Source organism: Scyliorhinus canicula, chromosome 1, assembly GCF_902713615.1.
Source record: "Scyliorhinus canicula chromosome 1, sScyCan1.1, whole genome shotgun sequence".
Classification (NCBI taxonomy): Eukaryota; Metazoa; Chordata; class Chondrichthyes; order Carcharhiniformes; family Scyliorhinidae; genus Scyliorhinus; species Scyliorhinus canicula.
The window spans coordinates 18,084,827-18,112,034 of record NC_052146.1 but is presented as its reverse complement, the minus strand read 5'-3'; the positions used below and the strand labels follow the sequence as shown (position 1 = coordinate 18,112,034).

General features: G+C 48.7%; 1 protein-coding gene across 4 annotated transcripts in view; it reads left to right on the top strand.

Moving 5' to 3' along the window:
* The window catches only part of LOC119974608 (unconventional myosin-XVIIIb-like), a 390,682-nt gene that overhangs the window by 147,565 nt on the left and 215,909 nt on the right, over positions 1–27,208 (top strand). For all 4 annotated transcript variants that reach the window (XM_038813932.1, XM_038813847.1, XM_038813761.1 and 1 more), the window contains 3 exons: positions 4,106–4,196; positions 5,488–5,680; positions 9,308–9,388. In XM_038813932.1, coding sequence (XP_038669860.1) covers positions 4,106–4,196; positions 5,488–5,680; positions 9,308–9,388 — 365 coding nt within the window. The remainder of the gene's footprint in view (positions 1–4,105; positions 4,197–5,487; positions 5,681–9,307; positions 9,389–27,208) is intronic.

Below are 27,208 nucleotides of genomic sequence, written 5' to 3'. Positions count from 1 at the left end.
ATGTTTGCATTTATATAGCCCCTGCACACTCTGATTTTAAACCTTTGTACATCGGCGGCTGTGTTCAAGGCAAAAGTTGAATGAGAATCTCCTGCTCTCAGTGCGTTAGTTCAACAGTCCCATGAGTCATGTTAATGTCTCATTTATTGTCACTGGAGGCTCCTTCTCTCTGCTCAAAGGTGGATTTCAGTGCTGTACAGTCCCGGTTCAAATTATTTATTGGGTCAAACTCATGTTCAGGGATTTCTGATTCATTCTCAACACCAGGGCTTGGCTCTTTGGAAAACATTTGATGCGTGTGAGAGCTTGCTGTGCATAAACTGGTGACCAAATGCCCTGCATTGCAACAGCGATAACACTTCAAATGTACTTCATTGGCTGGAAGATGCCCTGTGGTGTCCCGTGGTCATAAAACAAACTATATAAATGCAGGTTTTTTTGTTCCTTTTCTTCACAGGGCACAGTTCAGATAATTATATATTTCCTGTAGCCAACTCGCCTCATGGTAAACTGGCCAGAATCTGCTCTTCTGGAGTTTCAATTTGGTGGTGGACATGGAAGTGAGAGGTTTTCTTGCTGTGGGGCAGGACTGCCGACCGTGCCTGATCTTGCGGTGTTCAGCTCATCGACACCTGTGAGGAGCTCGCCAAATCCCGAGGCAGGGGAGGACAGGAAGTCGCCATCTCCGCCGTTACCTCATGGGGTTGAGGGTCCCGGCCCCAAATTTGAAGGGCACCCGGACAGTCTGCACTATCCCTTATGCTTTGCCTGCCCGGTTCAACATTTCCCCACCAACCCTTCCTTCCCTTCCTTGGGCACTCTCCATGCAACCTCCACTTACTACCAGCCGGTCTGAAGCTCACCAAAGAGAACAACGCAGCACCAGCTCACCGTTAATTATGGAGGCTGTCATCCTCACCAGTCATAGGCAACTTATGTGCAGCCGCATTAACAAACGTTCTAATTTCTTGCCGGTAGGGAGCTTAATTTGGAAGAAAAACTTAGTTCCTATGAGGTGGTCTTTTAACGAACATGCGAAAGGGCTTCTTGACATTGTTCATCCGGAAGCTCAACCGACCTTTAACGTCTCAAAAATGTTTGGTGTCAGAGTAAATTCCTTACCTCTGCCCAACAGGCTTCCCGTTACTGGTGGGACTGGCAGGATTCAACTTTCTGTAATTGATGGACCGCACTGTAAAGTGACACCATCACTGGTGGACTATCACAGGGCCTGAAGTCCATTATCTCCCTCTAAAATCACCGTTTAATTCAATTTACCAAGTTTCCATTAACGTTTTGATTTTGTTACACTGGCCCTTTAAGGGAGGTTCACCAATCAGCTTATCTTGTTCATTTGCTATACCCAAGTGTATAAAGTGATGCTTCAAGCTCAACATCTAACTGTTGAAACAATGAATAATAATAGCCTGTTACATTGTAAAGATATTTTTCTTAACCTTATGAGGTATTTTTCTTTCACCAATGGGAAAAAGACTGTTCCTGTGGCAACTATTCTATAGATTCACCCACACGTTTTTCCTCGAGTTCTGGTTCCTGGCCAAGAAATTTGCAGTTCGGTTTTCTGTCATCCGTTGAATCATAAAATCCCTACAGTTCACAAGGAGGCCATTCAGCCCGTCAGGTCTGCACCGACCCTTCGAATGAGCATTCTACCCTTGCCCACTCCCCCCTAGCCCCGTAACCCCATAACCTAACCTGCACATCCATGACACTAAGGGGCAATTTATCATGGCCAATCTACCTAATCTGCCCATCTTTGGACTTTGGGAGGAAAGCAGAGCAGCCGGAGGAAACCCACAAAGACGCAAGAAGAATGTACAAACCGCTCACACAGTGACCTAAATCTGGGATTGAACCGGGGTCCCTGGCATTGTGAGGCAGCAGAGCTAATCACTGTGCCACCATGCCGCCCTGGGTAGGATTTTCCTGCAGGCTTCAGGATCCCAATGTCGGAATCAAAGAGGGTGCCAAGCCCACCTGTGTTGGGCGAAAGTTTGAGAAAATGCTTTTACTGGAGAGGGTCTCTTAATTGGCCTCCACCAGTCTCACCATCCTATTAAGGACAGTGGGTGGATTTCATATTGCTTATCTAATCAGACAATTGGCAGCGTTGGTGCCCCAACAGCCACACTGGGTAAGGTGGGCAGAGACAGGTCTGTGAATGTGAGAGTGCTACAAAATGGATTTCAATAACTTCACTACAACAGACATTAGGCAAAGAGTTCTATAATTTCCTACATCCCCAGTTATATTCTGACCATTTGGCACAATGTCAAGAAAGCTATTTGTTCACTGTCAATTAAAATAAAAGTTGTGCTTTACTCCTCCTTCCAGCAGGGGCAGACATTAATTGAGGGAAAAGGTATAGTCTGGATGACTGATTTCTTCTGGGCAGGTTGGAGACTGAGGTGAGAGTGATTGCTCTGGACATCAAAGTAGCATCCTGAGCAAAACTGGAGTCAATGGGAATCAGGGGGAAAACTCTCCGCTGGTTGGAGTCATATCTGGCACAAAGGAAGATGGTTGTGGTGGTTGGAGGTTAATCACCCCAGTTCCAGGACATCACTGCAGGAGTTCCTCAGGGTAATGTCCTAGGCCCAACCATCTTCAGCTGCTTCATTACCTTCCTTCCATCATAAGGTCAGAAGTGGGGGCGTTTGCGGATGACTGCGGGAACTGCGTGGGAACGCTGGGGGGGGGGGGGCGGTCTGTGGGGGGAGGACGGGGGTTCTTGCACCGGGGGGGGCCTCAAAAGGGGTCTGACCCGCAATCGGTGCCCATCAATCGGCGGGCCGGTCTCTCTGAAGGAGGACCTCCTTTCCTCCGCCGCCCAACAAGATCCATCCGGCATCTTGCGGGGTGGCCGCGGGGAGGACGGCAACCACGCATGCGCGGGTTGGCGCCGGCCAACCTGCGCATGTGCGGGTGACGTCATTTACGTGGCGCCGGCAGCGTCATCTACGGGACGCCGCTTTTACGCGGCGCCAAGGCCCGGCGTGCGTAAATGACGTGGCGCCGCTCCTAGCCCCCCGAGAGCGGGAGAATAGGGGGCTGGGAGCGGCCTCCGACGCCGGAGTGAAACACTCCGGTTTTCACACCGGCGTCGGCACTCCGATGGGAGAATTGCGCCCATCCTCTCTTTATCTAAACCTTAGGCACCTTCAAATACCTCAATTAGATCACCCTTTTTGTTTCCTTTTTCAAGAGGGAAAGATCCAAACTCTGAATCCTTTCCTGATATGCAAACCCACACATTCTTGGCATCACCCTTATCAGAAATGGTCTTTTATTTTGAAAATTCTAAAGTATAGTTTGGATTCACAAAGGAAAACATTATGGAGCTTTCTTCTGAGTAGCAGGTGGGACTATGGGTGGGCATGAATTTCAGTTGATCCTTTCAGTGCCTATACTTCCACAGGAAACTAAGGAAATGTCCACATTAACTCTTACCAACTTTTACAGATGCACCACAGAGAGCATCCTATTGGGCTGCATCACAGCCTGCTCGGCCCAGGACCGCAAGAAACTTCAGAGAGTTGTGAATACAGCCCAGTCCATCACACGAACCTGCTTCCCATCCATTGACTCCATCTACACCTCCGGCTGCCTAGGGAAAGTGGGCAGCATAATCAAAGACCCCTCCCACCCGGCTTACTCACTCTTCCAACCTCTTCCATCGGGCACGAGATACAAAAGTCTGAGAACACACAGGGACAGATTCAAAAACAGCTTCTTCCCCGCTGTCACCAGACTCCTAAACGGCCCTCTTAGGGACTGACCTGATTAATACTACGCTCCTGTATGTTTCACCTGATGCCGGTGTTATGTTACATTGTGTACCTTGTGTTGCCCTATTATGTATTTTCTTTTATTTCCTTTTCTTTTCATGTACTTAATGATCTGTTGAGCTGCTCACAGAAAAATACTTTTCACTGTACCTCGGTACATGTGACAATAAACAAAATGCAAATTCAAATCATTGGTGATTTGGTTTTGAATCTATCCCGCAGTGTTGGAAAGGAAAGTTGTTGATGGTGTCACGTGAGTGTAAAATGTGCAATGTGTGTCCTTCTCTTGTTTTTAGGCCCTCGTTTGACAGGTTTGGAATGTGTGGAAGGAATGGCTGCTGGATTATATGAAGAATTATTTGCAATTATCATCATGCTCATCAACAGGTAAACAGCGAGATCAATCGTCAGGGAAATAACTTTTTATTCTTTCATGAGATGAGGGTGTCGCTGGCAGGGGCAGCATTTGTTGACCATTCCTATTCCCTTGAATTTGACCATCTCAGGGGGCTGTTAACCACATTGCTGTGGGTCTGGAGTCACATGTAGGTCAGACAGGGTAAGTCTGGCAGATTTCCTTCCTGAAAGGAATGGTCAAGATGAGTTTTTACCACAATCGGTGATAGCTTTGTGGTGATCATTACTGAGACTGGTTTATATTCCTGCTTTATTAATTAATTAAATTTAAATTTGAATCCAAGGCCCCATTAGCCGGGCCTCTGGTTTAGCAGTCCAGTGAGATTACCATTATGCATCATATCCCCTTAGCCGCTGGAACATTAACGATCATTTGCAGGCATTGTGAATATGGTGGAGTATTGCATTAAATTGATTGGTGATTGCTACTGGTACAAGACCAATCCCACACCTCAATTCTCTTCCTATCATCTAAGCAAGTTGCATATATTACCCTCAGAAAGCGTAGATTCGCCAGAAATGCCCCAGGGCTTACGTCATAAAGAGGAGTTGGCTCGTTGTCCCCAAAGTATAGAACAATACCGGGTGATTGATTGAGGATTTTGGAAGGAATTGTTGGGGTGGATGAAGAGAAACATTTTCTGATGGTGGGGGGAGTCCAGAGCAAAAGAGATTAATCTCAAAATCAGTGTTGGGCGATTCAGAAGGCAGTTTAGGAAACAGTTCTTCAGCAGTCCAAAGATGTGCAGGTTAGGTGGATTGGCCATGATAAATTGCCCTTAGTGTCCAAAATTGCCCTTAGTATTGGGTGGGGTTACTGGGTTATGGGGATAGGGTGGAGGTGTTGACCTTGGGTAGGGTGCTCTTTCCAGGAGCCGGTGCAGACTCGATGGGCCGAATGGCCCCCTTCTGCACTGTAAATTCTATGTAAATTTATGTAAAGGGAGGTGGGGAAAAGCAATAGATGCAAGCTCAATTGTTAACCTTGAATCCGAGGTTGATGGACTTTTGCTTGGCAAGGGTATAAAAGTGGACAGAGAGCCAAGGCATGTGGATGGGATTAAGATGCAGATCAGCCATGATCTCACTGAATGTCAGAATAGGTCTGAGGGGCTGAATGGCATCCTCTAACTCCAGTCTCCAATTTGGGGAATGCTATAAAGTCGAATTGAAATTTCAACTCTATATTTGGCATTTGGACAGATAGTACAGCAGCACCTGGATATGGAATGACCCCCGTTTCTGTCTCTACGCCCCACAGGTCAGTCTCTTCCCAGCAGTTGGCACTGACGTCCATCATGGTGGTGGACACACCCGGCTTTCAGAATCCGCACCATGAAAACAGGGAGAGAGCAGCCACGTTCGAAGAGCTGTGTCACAACTATGTACACGAGAGACTGCAGCTGCTTTACCACGAGCGGACTCTGGTGTCTCAGCTGGAAAGATTCAAGGAGGTGACGCCACTAAAGCTACAAGTTTTATTTTTATTTATTTCGGTGAACTTTGTTGAACCTTTTGGAAGTCTCGCATTTTACCAAATGGCTTAGATTGCTGTGGATTATTTAACCTTGGGCATCTGTGGTTATTAATCTTTTACAACAGCTGTGAAGGAGGTAATGTTTAAGTGGGACGTTGAGGCTTCCAGTGGCAGTGGAACATTCTGAGGAGTTCTGGGCCCAAAGCGGGGATTGCAGAAAAGCATGCAGGCAGATAAGATCAAAACTTAAATGGAAAATATGAATCTACGTTATTCCAAAACTACTTATGGGAATAGAACAGCAGGATACAGTTTTTAAAAACCCACTCCATCCTGAACTTTGGAACATTTAAAGATGTTTTGTAAAAGCTCACCTTCCTTTCCGCCAAAGTTATGAAACCCAGATTTAGAAATGGTGCAAAGAAGATCACTGTGCACAAACAGTGATCAATATTTCCAATAGACTCTGGGTTAGATGGGGGAGGCAAAAGAACAGGGAATTTATGAAGAGTCTGTGGTGGGTTGTTGCAGATAGACATAGAACAGTACAGCACAGAACAGGCCCTTCGGCCCTCGATGTTGTGCCGAGCAATGATCACCCTACTTAAACCCACGTAACCCGTATACCCGGTAACCCAACAATCCCCCCATTAACCTTACACTACGGGCAATTTAGCATGGCCAATCCACCTAACCCGCACATCTTTGGACTGTGGGAGGAAACCGGAGCACCCGGAGGAAACCCACGCACAAACGGGGAGGACGTGCAGACTCCACACAGACAGTGACCCAGCCGGGAATCGAACCTGGGACCACTGGAGCTGTGAAGCATTGATGCTAACCACCATGCTACCGTGAGGCCCCGAGATAGATGAGTTAAAAAGGATTCTCTTGTGAACTTGCGACCGACAACCCGATAACCATCGGGCAGAAGTGCACTTTATTTGTTGAAGCTGGGCATTAATGACATTATTATTGCTCAGTGGGAGCATCATCCAATTGCCTACGCAGATGGATTCAAGATTGCCTTTGGGAATGGATAGCATGGTGTTCGATGGCTGGCACAGACACGATGGGCCGAAGAGCCTCTTTCTCCGCTGTAAAGCTCTGTGACCCTATGACAAAAGTAATCGGGATGGAACATTTGAAAGGTAAAGAATGGGGAGTAAATCGTACACGTGGGGAAATCAGAAACAGCTTTTGAGGGGCCCCAAATTACTGAGGTAAAGAAGAACGTGAAAAGGAGGGAGGGCAGGAATACTCCCGCCGTTCGCTGGCGCCGGAATTCTCTGGTTCTGCCGGCAGCGTGGCCCCCCCCGCTCGCGGATTTCCGGGCGGAGTGGGGCGGCTTCAATGGGAAATCCCATTGACAGAGGCGGGAGCGGAGAATCCCGCCACCAGCGCTCCGCCTACAGGAACCACGGGCCTGGGAGGCCGGAGAATCCTGTCCAACGTGTTGGGAATGGTTGAAAAATGCAAGTTGGAGCAGAAAGGAAAAGCGGGGCAAGTGTAGGCCGATTGAGTCAAGAATTGATGAATGTTTGTCAAAATACAATAGGTAATCAAATTCAGTATAACCATTTTCAGGAATCCAGAATTCTGTATGCTACAAATGTTATTAATAATGTCAAACTGTTATTACAAAAAATTCAAAAGTAAGCTGGTACCGCTGATGGCGGGGATGTTTGAGGAGGCGATAGGGAAGGAGGTGTTACCAGAAACCTTGGGGCAGGTAATCAATTTCCCTGCTACTTAGGAAAGATAAGGATTTGACGGAGTGTGGGTCGTACAGGCCCATATCACTTTCAAACCTGGACGCAAAGATATTGGCGAAGGTACTGGCGGGTAGGCTGTAGATGTGCCTCCCGAAGGTGATAGGCGAAGATCAGACGGGGTCGGTGAGAGGGAGGCAGCTCTTTTCGAACATTAGGAGGGTATTGAACGTGATTATGGTACCGGCGGAGAGGAAGGAAACAGGTGGTTGTGGCATTGGACGCCGAGAAAGCGTTTGACCGGGTAGAATGGGGGTACTTGATGGCAGTTCTGGAGCGGTTTGGGATTGGACCAAGATTTGTGGACTGGGTAAAGCTATTATATAAGGAGCAGAGGGCGAGTGTCCGCACAAACAATATCAGCTCGAGATACTTTTCTCTCCACCATGGGACTAGGCCGGGATGTCCTATGTCCTCCCTGCTGTTTGCACTCGCAATTGAGCTATTGGCCATCGCATTAAGACGTTCGGGGGTATGGAATGTGAGTGTGCAGGGGGCGGGGGGGGAGGGGGGGGGAGGGGGAAAGACCATAGGGTGTCCTTATATGCTGTTGACTTGTTATTATACCTGTCGGAACCGAAGGGAATACCGGAGCTGCTTCAGGTGTTTGGGCCTTTCTCAGGGTACAAATTAAATCTAGACAAGAGTGAATATTTTGTGGTGTCTCGGCCAGGGGTGGGGGCAGGGGTGGGTGGGCTGCCATTACATAAGGCAGGGACCCACTTTAGATACCTGGGGGTGCAGGTTGCCCGAGATTGGGGGCGGGGGAGCTCCGTAGGCACAACATTTCTAGTTTGGTGGGGAGAGAGAAAGCTGATCTGGCAAGGTGGGATGGTCTCCCTCGGTCACTGGCGGGCCGGGTACAGGCGATTAAAATGAACGTGTTGCTGCGATTTCTGTTTATTTTTCAATGCCTGCCAATTTTCCTGCCAAAGGCATTTTTTAGAGAGATTGAAGGGATGATTACCTTGTTCATATGGGGAGGGAAGGTGGCCAGAATGAAAAAGGTGCTGCTACAGAGAGGAAGGCAGGCAGGGGGTTTGGGTCTTCCGAACCTGATGTATTATTGCTGGCCGGCGAACATGGAGAAGGTGCGGAGCTGGGTCAGAGGGGTTGACTCCCAGTGGGTCAGAATGGAGGAGAGTTTGTGCAGGGGGTCGGGATTGAAGGCGCTAGCGACAGCGCCGCTCCCGATGGCCCCGGGGAGACACTCCGGGAGTCCAGTATTAATAGTTTTGTTGAGAATTTGGAGGCAGTTTCGACAGCACATAGGGTTGGGGACAGGGTCAAGGGAAATGCCGATTTGGAGGAACCACAGATTTGAGCCAGGGAAGTGGGATGGGAATTTTCGGAGATGGGAGGAGAAAGGAATTCGGACACTAAAAGATTTATTTCTTGGGGGATGTTTTGCTGGATTGAAGGAGCTGTGGGAGAAGTATGGGCTGGAGCAGGGGGAAATATATAGATACATGCAGGTTCGAGACTTTGCCAGAAAGGAGATACAGAGCTTCCCGGTGGAGCCGGCCTCCACATTGCTGGAGGAGGTTTAAAAAACAATTATGCCAAACTGTTCGACAGCTAAAGTAACAAATGGCTTTTTGTAGTTTTTTCATTGGGTTCATTTTTAAGTAAATGGCTTGGTTATTTGAACCAATCAGAAAAATGACTTTTTTCTTGAACTGTAGGACTTTTATTTGCACAGAATAACGGATAGAGGTATTAAAAATAAATAAGCCAGTTCTTTTATAACAATCTAGGATTTTCGACATTTCCAGCAGCGAAAACAGAATATTGAAAGTTATTAATTTTACAGTTTTAATCTCGTTCAACAGGAAAAAGTTCAGGTGACATTTGACATGGCCGAATCTGTTCCAGCATCTACGGTGTCAGTCATCGACCAAACCTCAAGCCAGGTAAGCAAAGTTAGAGGGCTTCCAATGGGATCTGGGAATATTAAACTGGAACGTTTGTACTGAAGTGATGAGAGGCATTTTGGGGGCTGGGCAGGCTGATCCACCCCTCTGATTGGAACCCATGCAGTATTTGTAGGGGGGCAAACTATCGTGTGTAACCTCATGCCTTCTCAAAGGGAAGGAATCATAGAAGGAGGCCATTCGGCCCATCGAGACTGCACCAACCTTCTGAAAGAAACCCCCCACCCCATCACCATTACCCCACCTAATCTTTGCAAACTAAGGGGCAATTTTATCATGGACAATCCACCTAACCTACACATCTTTAGACTGTGGGAGGAAACCGGAGCACACGGAGCAAACACACGCAGACACGGGGAGAACGTGCAAACTCCGCGCAGCCAGTTACCCGAGGCTGGAATTGAACCTGTGTCCCTGGCGTTGTGGGGCAGCAGTGCTAACCACTGTGCCACCGTGCCGCCCACAATCAGTGCTCTCCAATTCCGTAGAGACCAAACAAGACTCAAATTTCTTGTTAAGCACATTATTCAAACATATGCAGGGAAGCTATACCCAGACAAAATGTTATACAGGTTCATTTGCATTTACCAATCACAAATTAACATTATTTGCTACTTTAATACAGATACCCAATCAATATTCATACACGTATATAGTGATTACACCATCACATTTGATTTGATTAGATTTATTGTCACATGTACCGGAGTACAGTGACAAGTATTTTTCTGCGGCCGAGGAATGTACAAAGTACGCACATAGTAGACACAATGGGCGGCATTCTCCCCTACCCGGCGGGGCGGTAGGTCCCGGCGTAGGGGAGTACCGCCAACCACTCCGGCATCGGGCCTCCGCAAAGGTGCGGAATTCTCCGCACCTTTGGGGGCTAGGCCCGCGCCGGAGCGGTTGGCACCACACCGACTGGCGCCAAAACCGGCACCAACGGCCTTTCAGGCCCGCCGCCCAGCGCCGGGGCTGGCCGAAAGGCCTTTGCCGGTTCGCGCATGCGCCGGTGGTGACATCAGCGGTAACTGGGAGATTCTCTTCTGCCTCCGCCATGGTGGAGGCCGTGACAGCGGCGGCGGAAGAGAAAGAGTGCCCCGACGGCACTGGCCCGCCCGCCGATCGGTGGGCCCCGATCATGGGCCTGGCCACCGTTGGGGCACCCCCCGTGGTCTGATCGCCCGCACCCCCCCCCCCAGGACCCTGGGGGCCCGCTCGCGCCGCCGATCCCGCCGCCACCAGAGGTGGTTCAGACCTCGGCGGCGGGAGAGGCCTCCCAGCGGCGGGACTTTGGCCCATTGTGGGCCGGAGAATCGCCGCAGGGATCTCGCCGATCAGCGCGGACGTCATGCCGATTCCCGCCCCCGCCAATTCCCGGGTGGCGGAGAATTTTTGCCACGGTGGGGGCGGGATTTTCGGCGGCCCCAGGCGATTCTCTGACCCTGCTGGGGGTCGGAGAATTTCGCCCAAGAATAATCAACAAAGAACATTGACAAATAGTGCATCAACAAAACAGTGATTGGCTACAGTGCAGAACAAGGGGCCAGGCAAAGCAAACAAAGCAAATACATGAGCAGGAGCAGCATAGGGCGTCGTGAATAGTGTTTCCACCATAGCTACAACTTTCAACTCAGGGCTACAATGGACAAAGCAGCATCTTGTATCTTTGTCAGAAAACTTCCACCCTGCTCAGGTCCCCTGCAGCTGCAGCCCGAGTCCTCATAATGAGCCGCACGGTGGCACAGTGGTTAGCACTGATGCCTCACAGCGCCAGGGACCCAGGTCCAATCCTGTTCTCGGGTCACTGTCTGTGTGGAGTTTGCATGTTCTCCCCGTGTCTTCCTGGGTTTCCCCTGGGTGCGCCGGTATCCTCCCACAGTCGAAAGATGTGCCGGTTAGGCCAATTGGCCACTCAAAAGTTGCCCCTTAATGTCCAAAGGGTTACTGGGTTACGGGGCGATTGGTGGCATGGGCCTAGGTACGGTGCTCTTTTGGAGGGTGCAGACTCGATTGGCCAAATGGCCTCCTTCTGCACTCTATGTCTCAAGGGTTCAATACTACAATTTTACTTAAATGTTGTTACATCCTTTACTTCCCCCTTTCACATTCCAATTCTGCCTGCGTGTATGTAACATTTTATTAACCTTCAATTTGATTGCGAGCCAGTCCAATTACGGCATTATAAAATTTTGTGTATGTCCTCACAGTAAAAAAAAAGCCTCCAGACATATAACTGTGAAAGAGGAGCAGGGGGAGAAAACGCAGACAGATACTGGGTGGTTTCTTAAGGAGACAAATGGTGTCGTCAAAGAGAAGCGGAGGAGGAGTTTTCGGAGATTCCTGAAGCTTGGGGATAGGTGACGAAGCCAAGTGGTTGGGGGGAGGGAGTTTCAGTGGACGGGAGTGTAGCGATAGAAGGATTAAACTCCGATAATAGAGGCGGGGAGCAAGTGCCTGAATCGAAGGGAGGAAGTGGATGACAGCTCAGGGGGATTGCTGCGATAGGGCAGACACACCCACTGTGTCAGCGAGAGAGGAACAGCCATTAAAGCGCATCGAAGCAAAAGGAAAACTATGAAACCTGCTCATGTATTAAAATGTGCTGATGACCTGGTATCTGCTTTTTGAATTGTTTTTGAAGCCTAGTCTGAAAGAGGACCAGCAGATGCAGTTGGTTGTCATGGTGATTTTAGTGCCTTTGGCGGGAATAATTCACGCTCAGTTCTTTGCGATGCTAAGTTATCACCCCGAAAAAAATTGAAGGCGGCGAGCTGGTCTTGACATCATCAAATTTGTTCTAAGGAATGCCTTGCGGGAAAATGGCTGTTTCCTACCTTTTACCTTCCCGATTTCCTTCCCGATACAAAATTACCTGACCGTGGCCATTCCCATTGCCACTTTCTATTCTGTGTATTTGCAATAAGCTTACTTTGAACATGTTTTAAGGTTAACTAAAATCTGACCTTGAATGTGGAACACATCACGAGCGTGTTTGATAAAATTTCCAGTGACATAGCAGATAGAGGATTCTCCGAGCCAATTGAACTTTGTAATAACAGGATGCGGTAGTAACACTCTGGGGAGGTTTAGTCTCCGTTGTAAAGGGGGAAATGGCAGCCAATTTGCACACACGTTCCCACAGACAACGTTGAGAAAATGATTATCTATTTCTCCTCACGTTTGTTGGGGATAGATATTTGTCAGGAGGCCAGGTAGAACGTCTTTGATCCTACTTGTGGGGATGACTTTTCAAGCCGCTGAGGTTTGTCAGAGGTTTGTGAAGATCAAGTGCTGGATTCTCCGTTTGGGAGACTATGGGCGGGGTTCTCCGTTGTCCGACGTCAAAATCGCATTTGCCGATTGCCCGAAGAATCCTTTTTGGTGCCGAGATCGGATGCCCCACCTCCTCCAAAACGCCGTCATCGGTGAGTACGCCGCACACCGTCGGGACTGAAGCTGAAGGCCCTCCCCCGATGCTCCGCCCACGATGGCCGACTTCTCGACGGCGCGGGACCCGTGTGCTCTGCGTTTTCGTCAACCTCGCGTGGCGGCTACGGACTGTGTCCAGCGCCACCACAGGCGGGGGTGGGGGGGGGGGAGCCGTTCCCCTGGCTGGGGGGGCTTTGGCTGGGGCTGGCGGGACTGGGGGTGTATGTTCCAGGGGTGGCGAGGGGGGTTACAGCTGGTGCCATGTTGTACGGCACGACAGCAGTAGATCGTCGCCGTGCGCATGCGTGGCCTTGGACTCAGCAATTCTCCGCTCGATTATGTGGGGACCGCTGGGAGTTTTACGTGTCGCGATTGCTAGCCCCCCACTGAGCGGAGCATCGGCGCGAGGGTGGCGACAGCTTTTTCATCGCAATACTAGACACTGCCTCTGGACATAGCCTCATAATCGGAGAATCCAGCCCTATATTTTCCCGCCGTAACTGGATTGCTTCTGGTTTGCGCTGGTGCTGGGAGAGGTGCCCAGAAGTGATTCGCTCTCCCTAGCCATGCAAATGTTAGCCTGCTGTGAACCTAACTACAATGTTTATACACATCTAGCTATGATTGACAGCTCTTGACCACATCAAAAGAAGTTCAGTGCCTTCTGCAGAGAAAAAGAGGACGGGAAAGCACTCAACTCCGAGATGTTTATAAACATTGTGGTTAGGTTCAAAGCAGGCGACTTGAGATGCATTCAAGCATGAAGGGAAATTAAAATAAACAACCCAGACACCTGGCTGTATGGAAACTGTCAATTAGAGCGTACTAAGAGTTAGTTATATTTGAAGAGAATAGAAGCTTTGCATATCAAAGGGTCTGAAGGGGTATAAAGCCTTGTGATGTGGTTTTGGCTTTCTAAGAAGTCACAGCTGCTGCTCTCGAGACATCTGTCTGAGGCAGCAGGTGTAAGTGTCAGGTCAGTGGAAAAGCAGTGATGTTTTTCACTGTTTCTGTCTGAACTGCTCTTTAGCTTCCAGTCTGGGTTAGCTGATTGGGTAGAGGGAGTCTCTGTTATTGGTGGTGTCTGTTATGGGGATTCTCTGATATGCGGGTTCTCTGATATGGATGGTTCTCTGATTTTAGGGCATCTAATGGAGGAGGGTTCTCTGTTGTGAGGGTCTCAGATATGCAGGGCTTCTCTGATATTGGGGGTCTCTGACATGGAGGGGTCTGATGGGAGGGTCTGATGGGGGCTGGTGGGGGGGGGGGGGGTGCACCTGATGGGGCAGGCTGGTTGTTGGGATGGGCAGAATTAACATTGTACGGGGAGGGGGGTCCTCTGATGAACTTGGGGGCACCGACCTTAATACATAGCCCCTTGACCCACCGCCACGTCCACCATGCCAGGGCCAGGCTGGCAAATACTTGCACCAATCCCTGCCCAGAGGGTCGGAGCATTACGAAGGTGTGGCGAATCCGATGTCCATTGACCCATTTGCATCCTCCCGCTGACATCTCAATGCCGTTGCCAGCAGAGGACCAGAGCATTGCAAACGGGCACTGACACAGGATTCTCTGCCTTATCGGGAACTCTGCTAACGGCAACGGGTGGCAGAGAACCTGCCCAAAATCTCAAACATATTTATTAATATTTAAAAGCAAAGGAAAATATCGGATTCGCCTTAAGCTAAATGCTGTGAACCTAACTACAATGTTTATACACATTGATGGAGTAATCTTTTCACAAAATGTAGAAAACAATAATGTAAACACTCATAAAGCTACACCTGAAGATGGGATAACCTTCCATAGAGGGAACCAGTCCCACTCCAGACAGTCGTACACCCTATCTAGACTGGAACTGTCAGAGGATTGTCTTGTCGATGAGACATGAGGTACAGTCTGCCCTGTCAACTAGATCTGAAGGATCTCATGGCACTACTTCAAATAGGACCAAAAGGAGTTCTACCTGTTTGTCCTGGAAAGTATTTATCTCTCAACGAATATCACTAGATATTCTGAGGTCATGAAAGACGCTATATCAATGGAGGGTCTTTCTTTCTTGTGCTGAAGTGCTAGTTTGCTCAAGTAATTGGCTGAATTTCCAGGCCTATCAATCAGAAATCACGGAGCCAGGGCCTGAAGGTTATTTGGCCGCCCTGGACATTGCCTTTCCTGATGTTGGCCATTTTTACTGATGGGGGCTTGGCGCTGAGGAAGACTGTCCATCTCCACGAGAATTGCAGAGGATCAGGTGCAATAAGAGCCTTGTTAAAGACAGGTAATGGAGGTTGACTGGCAATTTTCCAGTTGGTCTCCAGTTACCTTGTTGCGGCAGGGGGCTGATCAACAGGGCAGCATGGTAGCACAGTAGCTAGCACTGTTGCTTCACAGCGCCAGGGTCCCAGGTTCGATTCCCGGCCTGGGTCACTGCCTGAGTCGAATCTGCATGTTCTTCCTGTGTCTGCTTGGGTTTCCGCCGGGAGCTCCGGTTTCCTCCCACAAAGTCCCGAAAGACGTGCTTGTCAGGTCATAGATCATAGAATTTACAGTGCAGAAGGAGGCCATTCAGCCCATCGAGTCTGCACCGGCTCTTGGAAAGAGCACCCTACCCAAGTTCAACACCTCCACCCTATCCCAATAACTCAGTAACCCCACCCAACACTAAGGGCAATTTTGGACACTAAGGGCAATTTATCATGGCCAATCCACCTAACCTGCACATCTTTGGACTGTGGGAGGAAACCGGAGCACCCGGTGGAAACCCACGCACACACGGGGAGGATGTGCAGACTCCGCACAGACAGTGACCCAAGCCGGAATCAAATCTGGGACAGAATTGGACATTCTGAATTCTCCCTCTGTGTATCCGAACAGGCACCGGAATGTGGCGACTAGGGGTTTTCCACAGTAACTTCATTGCAGAGTGACAATAAATATTAACTCCCTAAGGGTCAACACACCAGGCACCTGCTCCCCTGGGTGGGGCTGAGGTCAAAGGTCATCCTGCAGAGGGGTCCTTCCCTCAGTCTCATTGGTGACCTGATGCTTTTTGTGTGTGTTTTTTTTTCATTGAAGTTTTTAAAAAAGTGGCTGAGAGGGCCGGTTATTGAGGCGCCCTCCTAGTTATGTACCTTATACTGAAACCAGGGCAGGGGGGGCATCTCTGAAGCTGGCAGGTTGCTGACTGGCACTCCAGGTATTAAGGGCACACACTATGTCCTCAATTGGGCAGGGGAACCCATCGCCATGACAATTCAGGGCTTACCCTTGACTTTAATCGGCTTCCCACCAGAGACGTGTTTGGGACCCAAAACATTCAGGACTCCTGATTACCGTCTCCACGGGGAGAACATCTGCTCTACGGTGTGGGGCTCAGTTGGGATTGGATAGGCCATGGATCAACCTCGGGGCAGGCAATGGATCCGTTCCATGCAAAGAGTGGCATCTCCAAACTGAGCTGCAATCTATAATTTAGCAAGTAATTTATTATTCCTGAATGCTTGAGGGGTGAATGCAGTGCTGTGTATCTGCACCACACAGTGCATTTGCGTAATTCAGGGCAATGACACGACAGCTGTTTATGAAGAGTTTACTCATTGACACACCCTCCTATTTTGATAGCAAAAGAGAATAAATAATGTGTTATATAAAAGATCTATCGAAGGAAATATGAAAGGACTATATAACACTGAGCTATTTTGGGAGCCTTCAGCATAAGTAGAATGGGAGACAGTTCAAACAGCAGTGTATTTATTTAAAGAACAGAATAATCTAAAGCTCCCCCACCCCACCTACCCTACTCTCCAGCGCTTCACTTATTTGGTTGGCAGTGCTGAATCGGTGGGGTGAAGTTGGAGCGAGTGTGTTAGTAATGAAGGAATGGCTACTTCAGATGAGCACCTTTCCTCGGGGATTATACAGACACATGAATTGAGGACGAGGTTTCACAGCAAACGACAAAAGGGAGCGCATCCATCAGTCTGCTCCGCACACAAATCCCAGAGGTGAAAGGACAGCGTGCTGATCGTTGAGTCCCATGATTGATGATGTGACAGAAAGCTTCCAGATGACTTAATGGGCAAATGCATCACCCAGCATGGCACTGAGATAATCAGAGATGCGAGGGCATAGCTTTGATCCCTTATCCACACTATGTTAGTGAATCTCACACAGGGCAGTAGCGGAGGACGAGGGGGCACTCTGGCCCCCCAGGGTGGGGGGTGGGAGGGGGGGCAGAGTGCCCCCTCGTCCTCCGCTGAGGGGAATGGAAAAGAAGGGGGAGAAATCAGCTAAAGGGGGGCGCGATTCTCCACTGCCCACGACGGGTCGGAGAATAGCGGAAGGGCCTTCCCGACATTTTTCCCGACCTCCCGCTATTCTCCCCCCCCAAGGCCGCCCCACGACATGAATCGCTGCTCGCCATTTTTTACGGCGAACAGCGATTCTCCCCTGGCCGATGGGCCGAGTTCCCAGGCCTTTACGGCCGTTTTCACGAACGTAAACACACCTGCTCTCACCGTTCGTGAAAACGGCCGCAAAGTGCCGTCCCGGACAACCATGGCACCGATTGGCACGGCCGCACCACGGCCGTGCCAAGGGTGGCATGGGCCTGCGATTGGTGGGCACCGATCGCGGGTAGCGGGTCCGATTCCCACGCACTCTTTGTTCCTCCGCCGCCCCGCAGGATCAGTCCGCGGGGCGGCTGAGGGGCATGACGACGCGCGCATGCGCGGGTTTGACGCATATGCGTGATGACGTCATCCGCGCATGCGCGGGTTGGAGCCGTCCAACCCGCGCATGCGCTGCTGACGTCATCGTGCACGTCAGCCGCCGTGACGCTTGGCGCTGCTAGCCCTGACCCGGGGGGGGGAGAATCGGGTCCCAGGAGAGGGCGCGGAGGCTGCCGTGAAACACGGCCAGTTTCAAGGCAGCCTTTATGACTCTCCGCATTTGCGGAGAATCGCGCCAATCTCTGATTGTGTGTGTGTGTGGCGGGGGGGGGGGGGGGGGGGGGGGGGCACAGGGTTCAAATGTTACATCAGTCACATTAATATAGCCACTCATTGTCCAGCTTTACAGATCAATAATGGACAGGAAGACTGGGCAACATCTACAACTGAGCAAGAGACAACAGGTGTGATTCAGCGGACTTCAAGCTAAGTCCGCTGACGGGTGTATTTCTTGGCGGATTCAGCAGTGAGACACATCTCTCTATTCAACGGCGCTTTGCCGTTTTTTTGGCTTTGGGGAGTCTCGTTCCGTCAAGGCCGCACTTTGAGTCATTTCAGGAAAGGTTGTCTGTCGATGGGGTGGCATTTTGTCTGGCAGTCCCAGTCTCCCGAGCCTCCCCCACCTCCAGGCCACCCCCTCACCCCCACTCAGGAGGTGTTCTGGAATTGTACCTCTTTTCTATCCTCTTTCTTGTTATTCAGTTCTTGGAAGAACAACAGGACTTTCTGGCTTAAAAATACCTCGGAATCCGGAGTCCATGCTGCCCATGCAAGGCCCAGTATTTAATTTGCAATGTTATTTGATTTCCAACAAAGTAATTGCTATTTCTAATGCTAGTCTTCCGCCGTGACTTGGTGATAGCTGCACTCATTATTTTCTATAACACTTTTGTTCACATTGATTAGCCCTCGAACGTGTTGGATTTTAACTCCTTCTAAGGTTCAGGAAGTGCAGGAAATTGAGTGGACAAAGCCAGGATGCTTTCCAGCAATCCTTGTTTATTTTTAACCACAGTGTCTGGCTTGTGAGAGTGAGCCATCAACCTTCCTACTCTCAATTAAACTGTTTACAAACCCCTTCCTACATGCAAGCTCTGATCCACCCACCCCCAAACAGCCAGTTAATGCACTCTGACACGAGGAGTAACATTATGGTCATATTACTAGTACAGTGGCACCGACATATCTTCAAATATTACGGTCAGGCGTTCAATCTGGCGATTACTGTAATATTTCCACAACTATAGGAACATAGAAAATAGGAGCAGGCGGAGGCCATTCGGCCCATCGATCCTGCTCCTCCATTCATTATGATCATGGCTGATCAACTCAATGCCCAGACCCCGCCTCCCCCCATATCCTCTATTCCCTTTAGCCCCAACTGTGCTATCTAACTCCTTCTTGAAAACATAATGGGTAGGATTTTCCGATTCACCAGCCGCGTTTTCCTGGGTGGCGCACCCTCGCTGGCAGCTGGAGTCTCCACTCCCGACACCTGGCAAGGGGATTTCCCATTATGCCCACCCCAGGCTGCCGGGAAACCCGAGGGCGTGGGTGCGCTGCCGTCGGAGCGGAGAATCCCGCCCAATGTTTCGGCCTCAACTATTTTCTGTGGTAACGAATTGGACAGGCTGATCACTCACTGGGTGAGGAAATTTCTCCTCATCGGAGTCCTAACTAGTCTACCCAGTCACTGCGTAAAACGGGTCTTCCTCACGTCCCCCTTTGCACTTCTGCCCAAAACATTAAATTTGTGTTCCCCGGTCCTTGGGCGGGTTTCTCCGCCCCGTCGCACAGGATTTCTGGTGCAGCACGCTGTTGGGATTCTCCGTTTCGCTGGCGGATCAGTGGAGTTTCCCATTGTGGGGCAGCCCCACGCCTTCGGGAAACCCCCCGGGCTGCCGGCAAAAACGGAGAATTCCGACGGCGCAGAATTCAGCGCCTTATACTTTCCGCTAATTGGAAACAACTTCACTTTGTGTACCTTATCCAAAGCTGCCAAAGTCTTGTCAATGCTCCCAGTTTATCCAAACTAATCTATCTGGGAGTGATTCATGCCAAACACTAGATTCCCAAAGCTGAGAGCATTTCATGTGCAACGGGAACATCTGTCACCTGTAAACGGCAACAAATTCTAAGAAGGAAAAGCTCCTGCAGACCCTCTCGTGACCTTGTCACTCATGAGATAGTCAATCTCCCTCTGCTCAGATGTTTTATGCAAACTTATAATTTGTTATTAGCTTTAATTTTAGGGTTAAAAGTCATTCCTGATATGTGATATTTGAGTGAAATGTTTGCATATTTTTCAATATCACATTTCCTGAGCTGAAGATATCAAAAATCACTTGTCGGTGGCAGATATGGACTTCCCTGAATTTACCAGTGAACTAATGAAGGAGCTTTTCATTTACATAGCACCTATCATGTCCTCAGCATGTCCTAAAGTATTTCATAGTCACTGATGCAGTGATTCATCGAATCGTAGAATTTCTACAGTGCAGAAGGAGGCCATTTGGCCCATCGAGCCTGCAGACAGACAGCCCAGCTCCACCCACACTCTGACATCACTAACACCCATTTCTTAAAGGTACATCCACTACAGCTATTTTTTAACCCCCTCATTTCTTAAAGATACTCTCACATGACAAAATCCACAAAAGAAAACAATGAGAGAAGCGGCCAGATAATCCCTTTTGAAAGAGTTGATAAATCTTGGCTTGGACCAACAAGCATACTTTTCTGTTCCTCTGCGAGTAATTCTGTTGGACTTTCTACAACTACCCGAGAGCGGAGATGGAATTGAAAAGAATTAATCAGCTTTGATTAAATGAAGGAGTGCTACTCCTTCACCCCACTCCTCTCTTTGATAACAGTAAAGATGTGTGGCCAAACAACATGACCCAGAAGGATTAGGGGTGACTGTTATGATCTGTGTGGAATGATTTGCCAATGCTCATCAGGCTCGTACACGGAGATTAGCCACTTTATCAAGTTAGTGGAGATCGACTGCCACTCTCAAGATGTTACTCTCACACCAGTGGCATTGGCTATTGTCTTCATGGAGGGAGGAAGGGAGAAATATTGGTGAGGGGGCTGTGGGCATGAGAAAAATTGATCTCTAACATGCTTAATTTGTAAATCGAGCGGCTGCAGTCACATCAAATGGAACGCAAAATTATAAATAAACAGAATAACACTTGAGGGCAAAAAATTCCAGAAATTAATGTAGACTTAAGCAAGTTACTTACCTTTGCTGCCAGTCGTGGCTCAGTTGGCGGCACTCTCCACCGAGTCAGAAGGTTCAATTCCCGCCCCAGGACATGAGCACAGAAATCAAGGGTCCATTGCAGCATTGGACGCGTGGTGCAGACACACAAACATACGAATTAGGAGCAGGAGTACGTCATTCGGCCCCTCGAACCTGCTCCGCCATTCAATAAGGTCATGGCTGATGTGATTGTGGCCTCAAATTCACATTCCTTACTATCCCCTGTACCCTTTGACTCCCTTGTCAGTCAAGAATCTATCTTCTTCAGTCTTAAAAATATGCAATGATCCTGTCTCTGGGGGAAAGAGATTTGCGAACCTCTGAGAGAAAAAAGTTCGTCTCACATCTATCTTAAATGGGAGGGGGCCTAAATTTTAAACTGTGTCCCAATGTTCTCGTCTCTCCCACTGTCAGAGGTGTTCAGCGGGATTCTCCGTCGGCAGGATCCTCCGCTTCGCCGGCAACGCACTCATGCCCGCTGATTTCCTGACGGCATGGGGGCGGGTGCGCGCTGCGCCAGCAAGGATCTGGCGGGACGGAGAATAGCGCCCATTGTCTTTTGAATGACACATTAAAATGAGATGCCATCTACCCTCTCAGATGGGTGTAAAATGTCTCACGCTAGTTAATAATAATAATAATGACAATCGCTTATTGTCACAAGTAGGCTTCAATCAAGTTACTGTGAAAAACCCCTAGTTGCCACATTCCGGCGCCTGTTCGGGGAGGCCGGGACGGAATTTGAACACGCGCCGCTGGCATTGTTCTGCTTTGCAAGCCAGCTATTTAGCCCACTGTGCTAAACCAGCCCTCGCTTGAAGAAGAACAAGGGAGCTCTCCCTGTGCCCTGGGCAATATTTATCCCTCAATGAACATCACCTAAACAGATTACCTGGCCATTGTTACACTGCTGTGCATGGGAGCTTGCTGTGCACAAATTGACTGCCCAGGTTTCCTACATTACAACAGCAGCTACAGTTCAAACAATACTTCATTGGCTAGAGAGCGCTGGGTCAACCAGTGGACGTGAAAGACATGATATAAATGCAAACCTATATTTTCCTCTGCACTGGATGACAAATATAATGAATTTCTCAATTCACAGGTGCCGGAACTAATATCTTGGAGGTTTGTGGGTAAGAGGGGATGAAGGAAGGGAGGGAGCGAGGCTGCGGAGGGAATGAAAATAATTCAAAAATAATAATAATAATCTTTATTATTGTCACAAGTAGGCGCACATTAACACTGCAATGACGTTACTGTGAAAATCCCCTAGTCGCCACATTCCGGCGCCTGTTCAGGTACACAGAGGGAGAATTCAGAATGCTCAATTCACATAACAAGCACGCCTTTCGGGACTTGTGGGAGGAAACCGGAGCATCCGGAGGAAACCCACGCAGACACAGGGAGAACGTGCAGATTCTGCACAGACAGTGACCCAAGCCGGGAATTGAGCCCGTGTTCCTGGCGCTGTGAAGCAACAGTGCTACTCACTGTGTTACCGTGGTTCCTTTAGCAAAAGCAATTAAAATCAGGAAACCTCTCTGATCCTTTTCCTCCCCCACTAGGTCCAGACTGCTGCAGTCAGTCACTAACTCACCACAGACAGGTACATTAACATGGACTATACAGCATAGTGATGTACTGGGCAATACATTCAGCCACCAAACCCATTGAAATGTTTATTAAAAATGAGCCATTTCTCCGAACTACAAAAACATCCATTGTTTCAAATATGGGGGCTGCAGCTTTTATTCGTTATTGGCATGCCCAAAATATTACGGAGATATAATCAACATGTTATCTGCTGGCATATTTGGTGTGGTATCTGGTGAGGAACATTGGGCGGAGAATCAATGTTGACGGCGAAATCGGAAGCAGCACTACATTTGCGATGCTCCACCCCCACCAGAGCGGCGTACTCTAGGAGTACAGCACACGCCGTATCGGCTGCCTCAGGATGTTACCTGAGGGCTTCTGCCCGATGCTCCGCCCCCGACCAGCCAAGTTCCCAACGGCGTGCGGCTCTCATGCTATTATTTGTCGGCGTGGTGGCTGGGTGGCATCTGCTCGGTGCCCTGCGGTCTGAGGTAAACTGGGGCCTCCTGAATTCGCGGGCCAAAGCGGACATTCAACTGCACTCTTCCAGAAGGCTGGTGATGACGAGATCGGGAGCCATTTTACCCAGGCCCGTCAAGACTTCCTTTGGCCTCATGAAAGTCTTTGTTGTGGTCATCCCGTTTCTATACATGGGCACTCAGATCAGCAAGAGCTTTGCCTCGGTACTGGAGGAGCACGACATCTTTGTCCGCGCAGTTGTCAGTCCAGCGGCTCCACAGTCGGAGGAGAGCCGATCCTCAGGAAAACCGAGGATTTTCAGTCCTAAAACGCCACCGTTCCCACACCGCCGTCAGGACATAACCTGAGAATCGGAGAATGCAGCTGAGTGTCTGTCTTCAGCAATGTATTCTGTTAGGACGACCTGGGCTAGGGCGCGGCCAATTCCAGCCCCACCTGATCCGGAGTCACAACATAGGTGAAATTAGATTTTATATTAATACTTGTGGTTTTTGGTTGAGTTAAATTGACCACAGTCAACAAGTTTGAAAATGTAAATACAAGTAACCTTTTATTATTAACTAATTATAATTAAATAGGCAAAAACAACCGACAATCCACTATCTGATTCCGAACCCCCCCCTTTCTAACTCCCCCCCTCTCTATACACACACATACACACACAAACAACAACCCCCCCCCCTTTCTATCTCCCCACCCCTCTCGATACACACACACATACACACACAAACAACAACCCCCCCTTTCTAACTCCCCCCCTCTCTATACACTAACATACACACACAAACAACAACCCCCCCCTTTCTAACTCACCCCCACCTCTCGATACACACACACATACACACACAAAAAACACAAAGGGAAAAGGGTGTTTGATAGGTAAAGAAAATATCATAAAATAAAAGGAAAAAGGATCTTTGATTCAGAAGGATGTCCTCCAGTTAGTTTCTTTCTCAAGGTTAGGCCGCCAGTTGGGTGCGTCCTTCTCCTTCAGCTCTTCGCTGCAGACTGACAGGGACAGCAGGGACCGGCAGCAGAGGGAGAAAACACAGCCCCTCCTCCTTCGAGGGTCTAGAGGCTTCTGGCAGGTTCTCTCTGAAAAGAAAAACCTGGCAGGAACCAATCACTGACTGTTGTCAGGCAGAGCACTGCCCCTGGATAACCCACCGCTTGCCAGCCAATCGACCCGATTTCCCCACAGCCGGTCCCTGAGATTCACTCGGTGCCGATGGTCTGGTTTCTTCTCTCCAAAATACAAAACCTTAGGAACACACTGTCCAGGCAAGCACTCTTCTGCTGAAAGGCACATTCTACTTATGGGTTCATGGACCAAAAATAACCAAAATAAAAGAAATTGAAACAATAAGGGAGGACTTTTCCAATTTGTTTGGAAATGTGAGTCACTAATACAGCAATAGAATCAGAGAATTTACAGTGCAGAAAGAGGCCATTCAGCCCATCAGGTCTGCCCCGGCCCTTGGAAAGAGCACCCTACTTAAGCCCCACCCCTCCATCCTATCCCCTTTATCCCCAACCTATCCTTTTTGGACACTAAGGGCAATTTAGAATGGCCAATTACCTAACCTGCACATCTTTGGATTGTGGGAGGAAACCGGAGCACCCGGAGGAAACCCACGCAGACACGGAGAGAACGTGCAGACTCCGCACAGACAGTGACCCAAGCCTGGAATCAAACCTGGGACCCTGGAGCTGTGAAGCAACTGTGCTAACCACTATGCTACCATGCTGCCCACAATAGATAGGCCTGTATATGCCAGAACCAATGGTTGATGATGAAATTAACGTGAGATCCTTTCAGTGCCTTGTTCTTTTTTGAACACCCCATTATTTTGGAAATGCCTTTGACAATTAATACGGCAAAGAGCACAAACAGATCTCGTGACATTGCACCTTTCACAAGCATAGTGTCGACCTCTCGAATAATTCAACAGTGGAATTATTCAGATCTGAGGCAGTGAAGGCTTTAACTAACGATGCTCACTCAAGCTCGAGACAGCACAGCAGCGAAAGCTGCTTATTATTTAACATTATTTCAGACATGAGTTAAATTTCTTCTTTGCGCAGCTTCATAAAGACCGATATTTGGAATGTGAGTTTTGCGTGAAATGTTTGCAATGCAAATCATTTTAATGAACTGATTTAAGGGGCTGGATTCTCTGCACCCCAACGCCGAAAGTGCGTTCGGCGACGAGGCGGAGAATCACGTTTCCAGCACGAAATCAGGACCGGCGCCGGTTCAGCGATTCTCCGCCCCCCTCAAAGCGGCATAATCGTGGAGTGGCCGATTATCCACTGCCTCAGGCCATTGCCTGAGGCCAGCCCCGCTGTTCTCCGTCCCCTACCGTCACGAATTCACACACGGCGTGACTCAACATCATGTTCCCACCGTACCGCGATAAACCAGCGGTGGCAGCTGCTGACTCAGTCTGGGGCCGCCACAGTCAGGGGAGAACCGATCGGAGAGCAGGGGAGGGTGGTTGCCGCGGGCTGAGTATTCCATGGAGCACGGCGCGGCTAGTTCACTAGAGCACTAGTTCCCTTGCAAGTGAAGCGGTGGCCTTTTGACACCAGTTTTTCTGGCGTAAAAAGACCATAGTTTTCACGACAGCGTGGAGACATAGTCCCAAAAATGGAGAATCCAGCCTCACATGATGTTGGGGGTGGAAATTCTCCCCCTTCGCACTACTCTTTACAATGTCACTGACCCCATTTCAAGTAAATATGCAAATGGCCTTCTAATAACTATCGTAAAAAAAATTAACCCAAATCTTTTAACAATGGGTTACACATCGTAGCACAGCATCTTAAAAACTCAAGCTCTCCACCCAAGAATTTTGGATTCAGAAATCACCCTTAATGCAGAACCAAATGATAATTCAAGACGAGAAAGGTCCATCTGGAAAGAGCCTGACCTCTTCCTCTGCTGTCATCTTTTCCTGCACCTTCTCAGCAAATAAGTAACACTCTGAGATTTACGTCCAACTCTTAGTCTCCTTTTTTATATTGTTGAGGACCCATTCGAAGGACACATAATGCAGGACCTCCGTAAGGTTGTAAAGAGTGGAGGGAAGAAGGGGGCAACCGATAAATCGTGATTAGCTGAGCTTGGGAAAACATGCTGCATGATGAGAGGATGAGCGGACTCGGGAGCGAGAAGATTGCTTCGTTTTTGAGGTCCCGGGAGAGAATAAACCAGAGAGGGAGAGATGAGAAACAGAATGGATAGTGTTTACAGAACAGAAACAGACCATTTCAGCTCAGCAGATCGATGTCACTGTTTATGCTCCACACAAAATTGTTTCTTTAATTAAACCCATCAACATAGCCTTCTGTTCCTTTCTCCCACACGTATTTATCTAGCTTCTCCTTAAATGCATCTATGTATTCACCTCAGTTACTCCTTGTGGTAACGGCATATCTCCTGAATTCCCTATCGGATTTATTAACGACTATTTTATATCGATGTTTATGTGCTGGTTTTGCTCCTAAGCAGAAATATTTTCCCCCTGTCTACCCTGTCAAACCCTTTCATAGCCTCAAAGATTTTATCAGCACACCGCTCAGTGTTATCACCTCTGGTATAATTCGAGCAAAGAATTTCTGCATCTTCTCTAGGACATCTATACACATTTCACAATACAGAGACCATAATTGCTTACTGTACTCCAGTGTAGATTAACCAAGGTTCCATACAATTTAAGATAATTTTTTTTACTTTTCAATACTAACTCCCCAATGATGAACCCCAGTGTTTCTTTGATATATTTCGATGGTCTTATTAACCAGCGTCGCTACTTTGATTGATTTGTGTAACTATGCGCCCACATCCCTCTGTTCCTCTTTCCTACCTGGACATTTACTTTCCAAAGAGTATGTGACCTCCTTATTTTTTCTACCAAAAGTATATTGCTTCAGCCTTATCATTATTGAAGTCATTTTGCCATTTACATTGTCATTCTTTAATGATCTTTATTAATAATAATAATAATAATAATAATAATGATAATTTTTATTAGTGTCACACGTAGGTTTACATTAACACTGCAATGAAGTTACTGTGAAAATCCCCTAGTTGCCACACTCCGGCACCTGTTCGGGTACACGGAGGGAGAATTCAGAATGTCCAATACACCGAACAAGCACGTCTTCCGGGATTTGTGGGAGAAAAACCGGAGCACCCGGAGGAAACCCACATAGACACGGGGAGAACACGCAGACTCCGCACAGTGACCCAAGTCGGGAATTGGACCTGGGACCCTGGCGTTG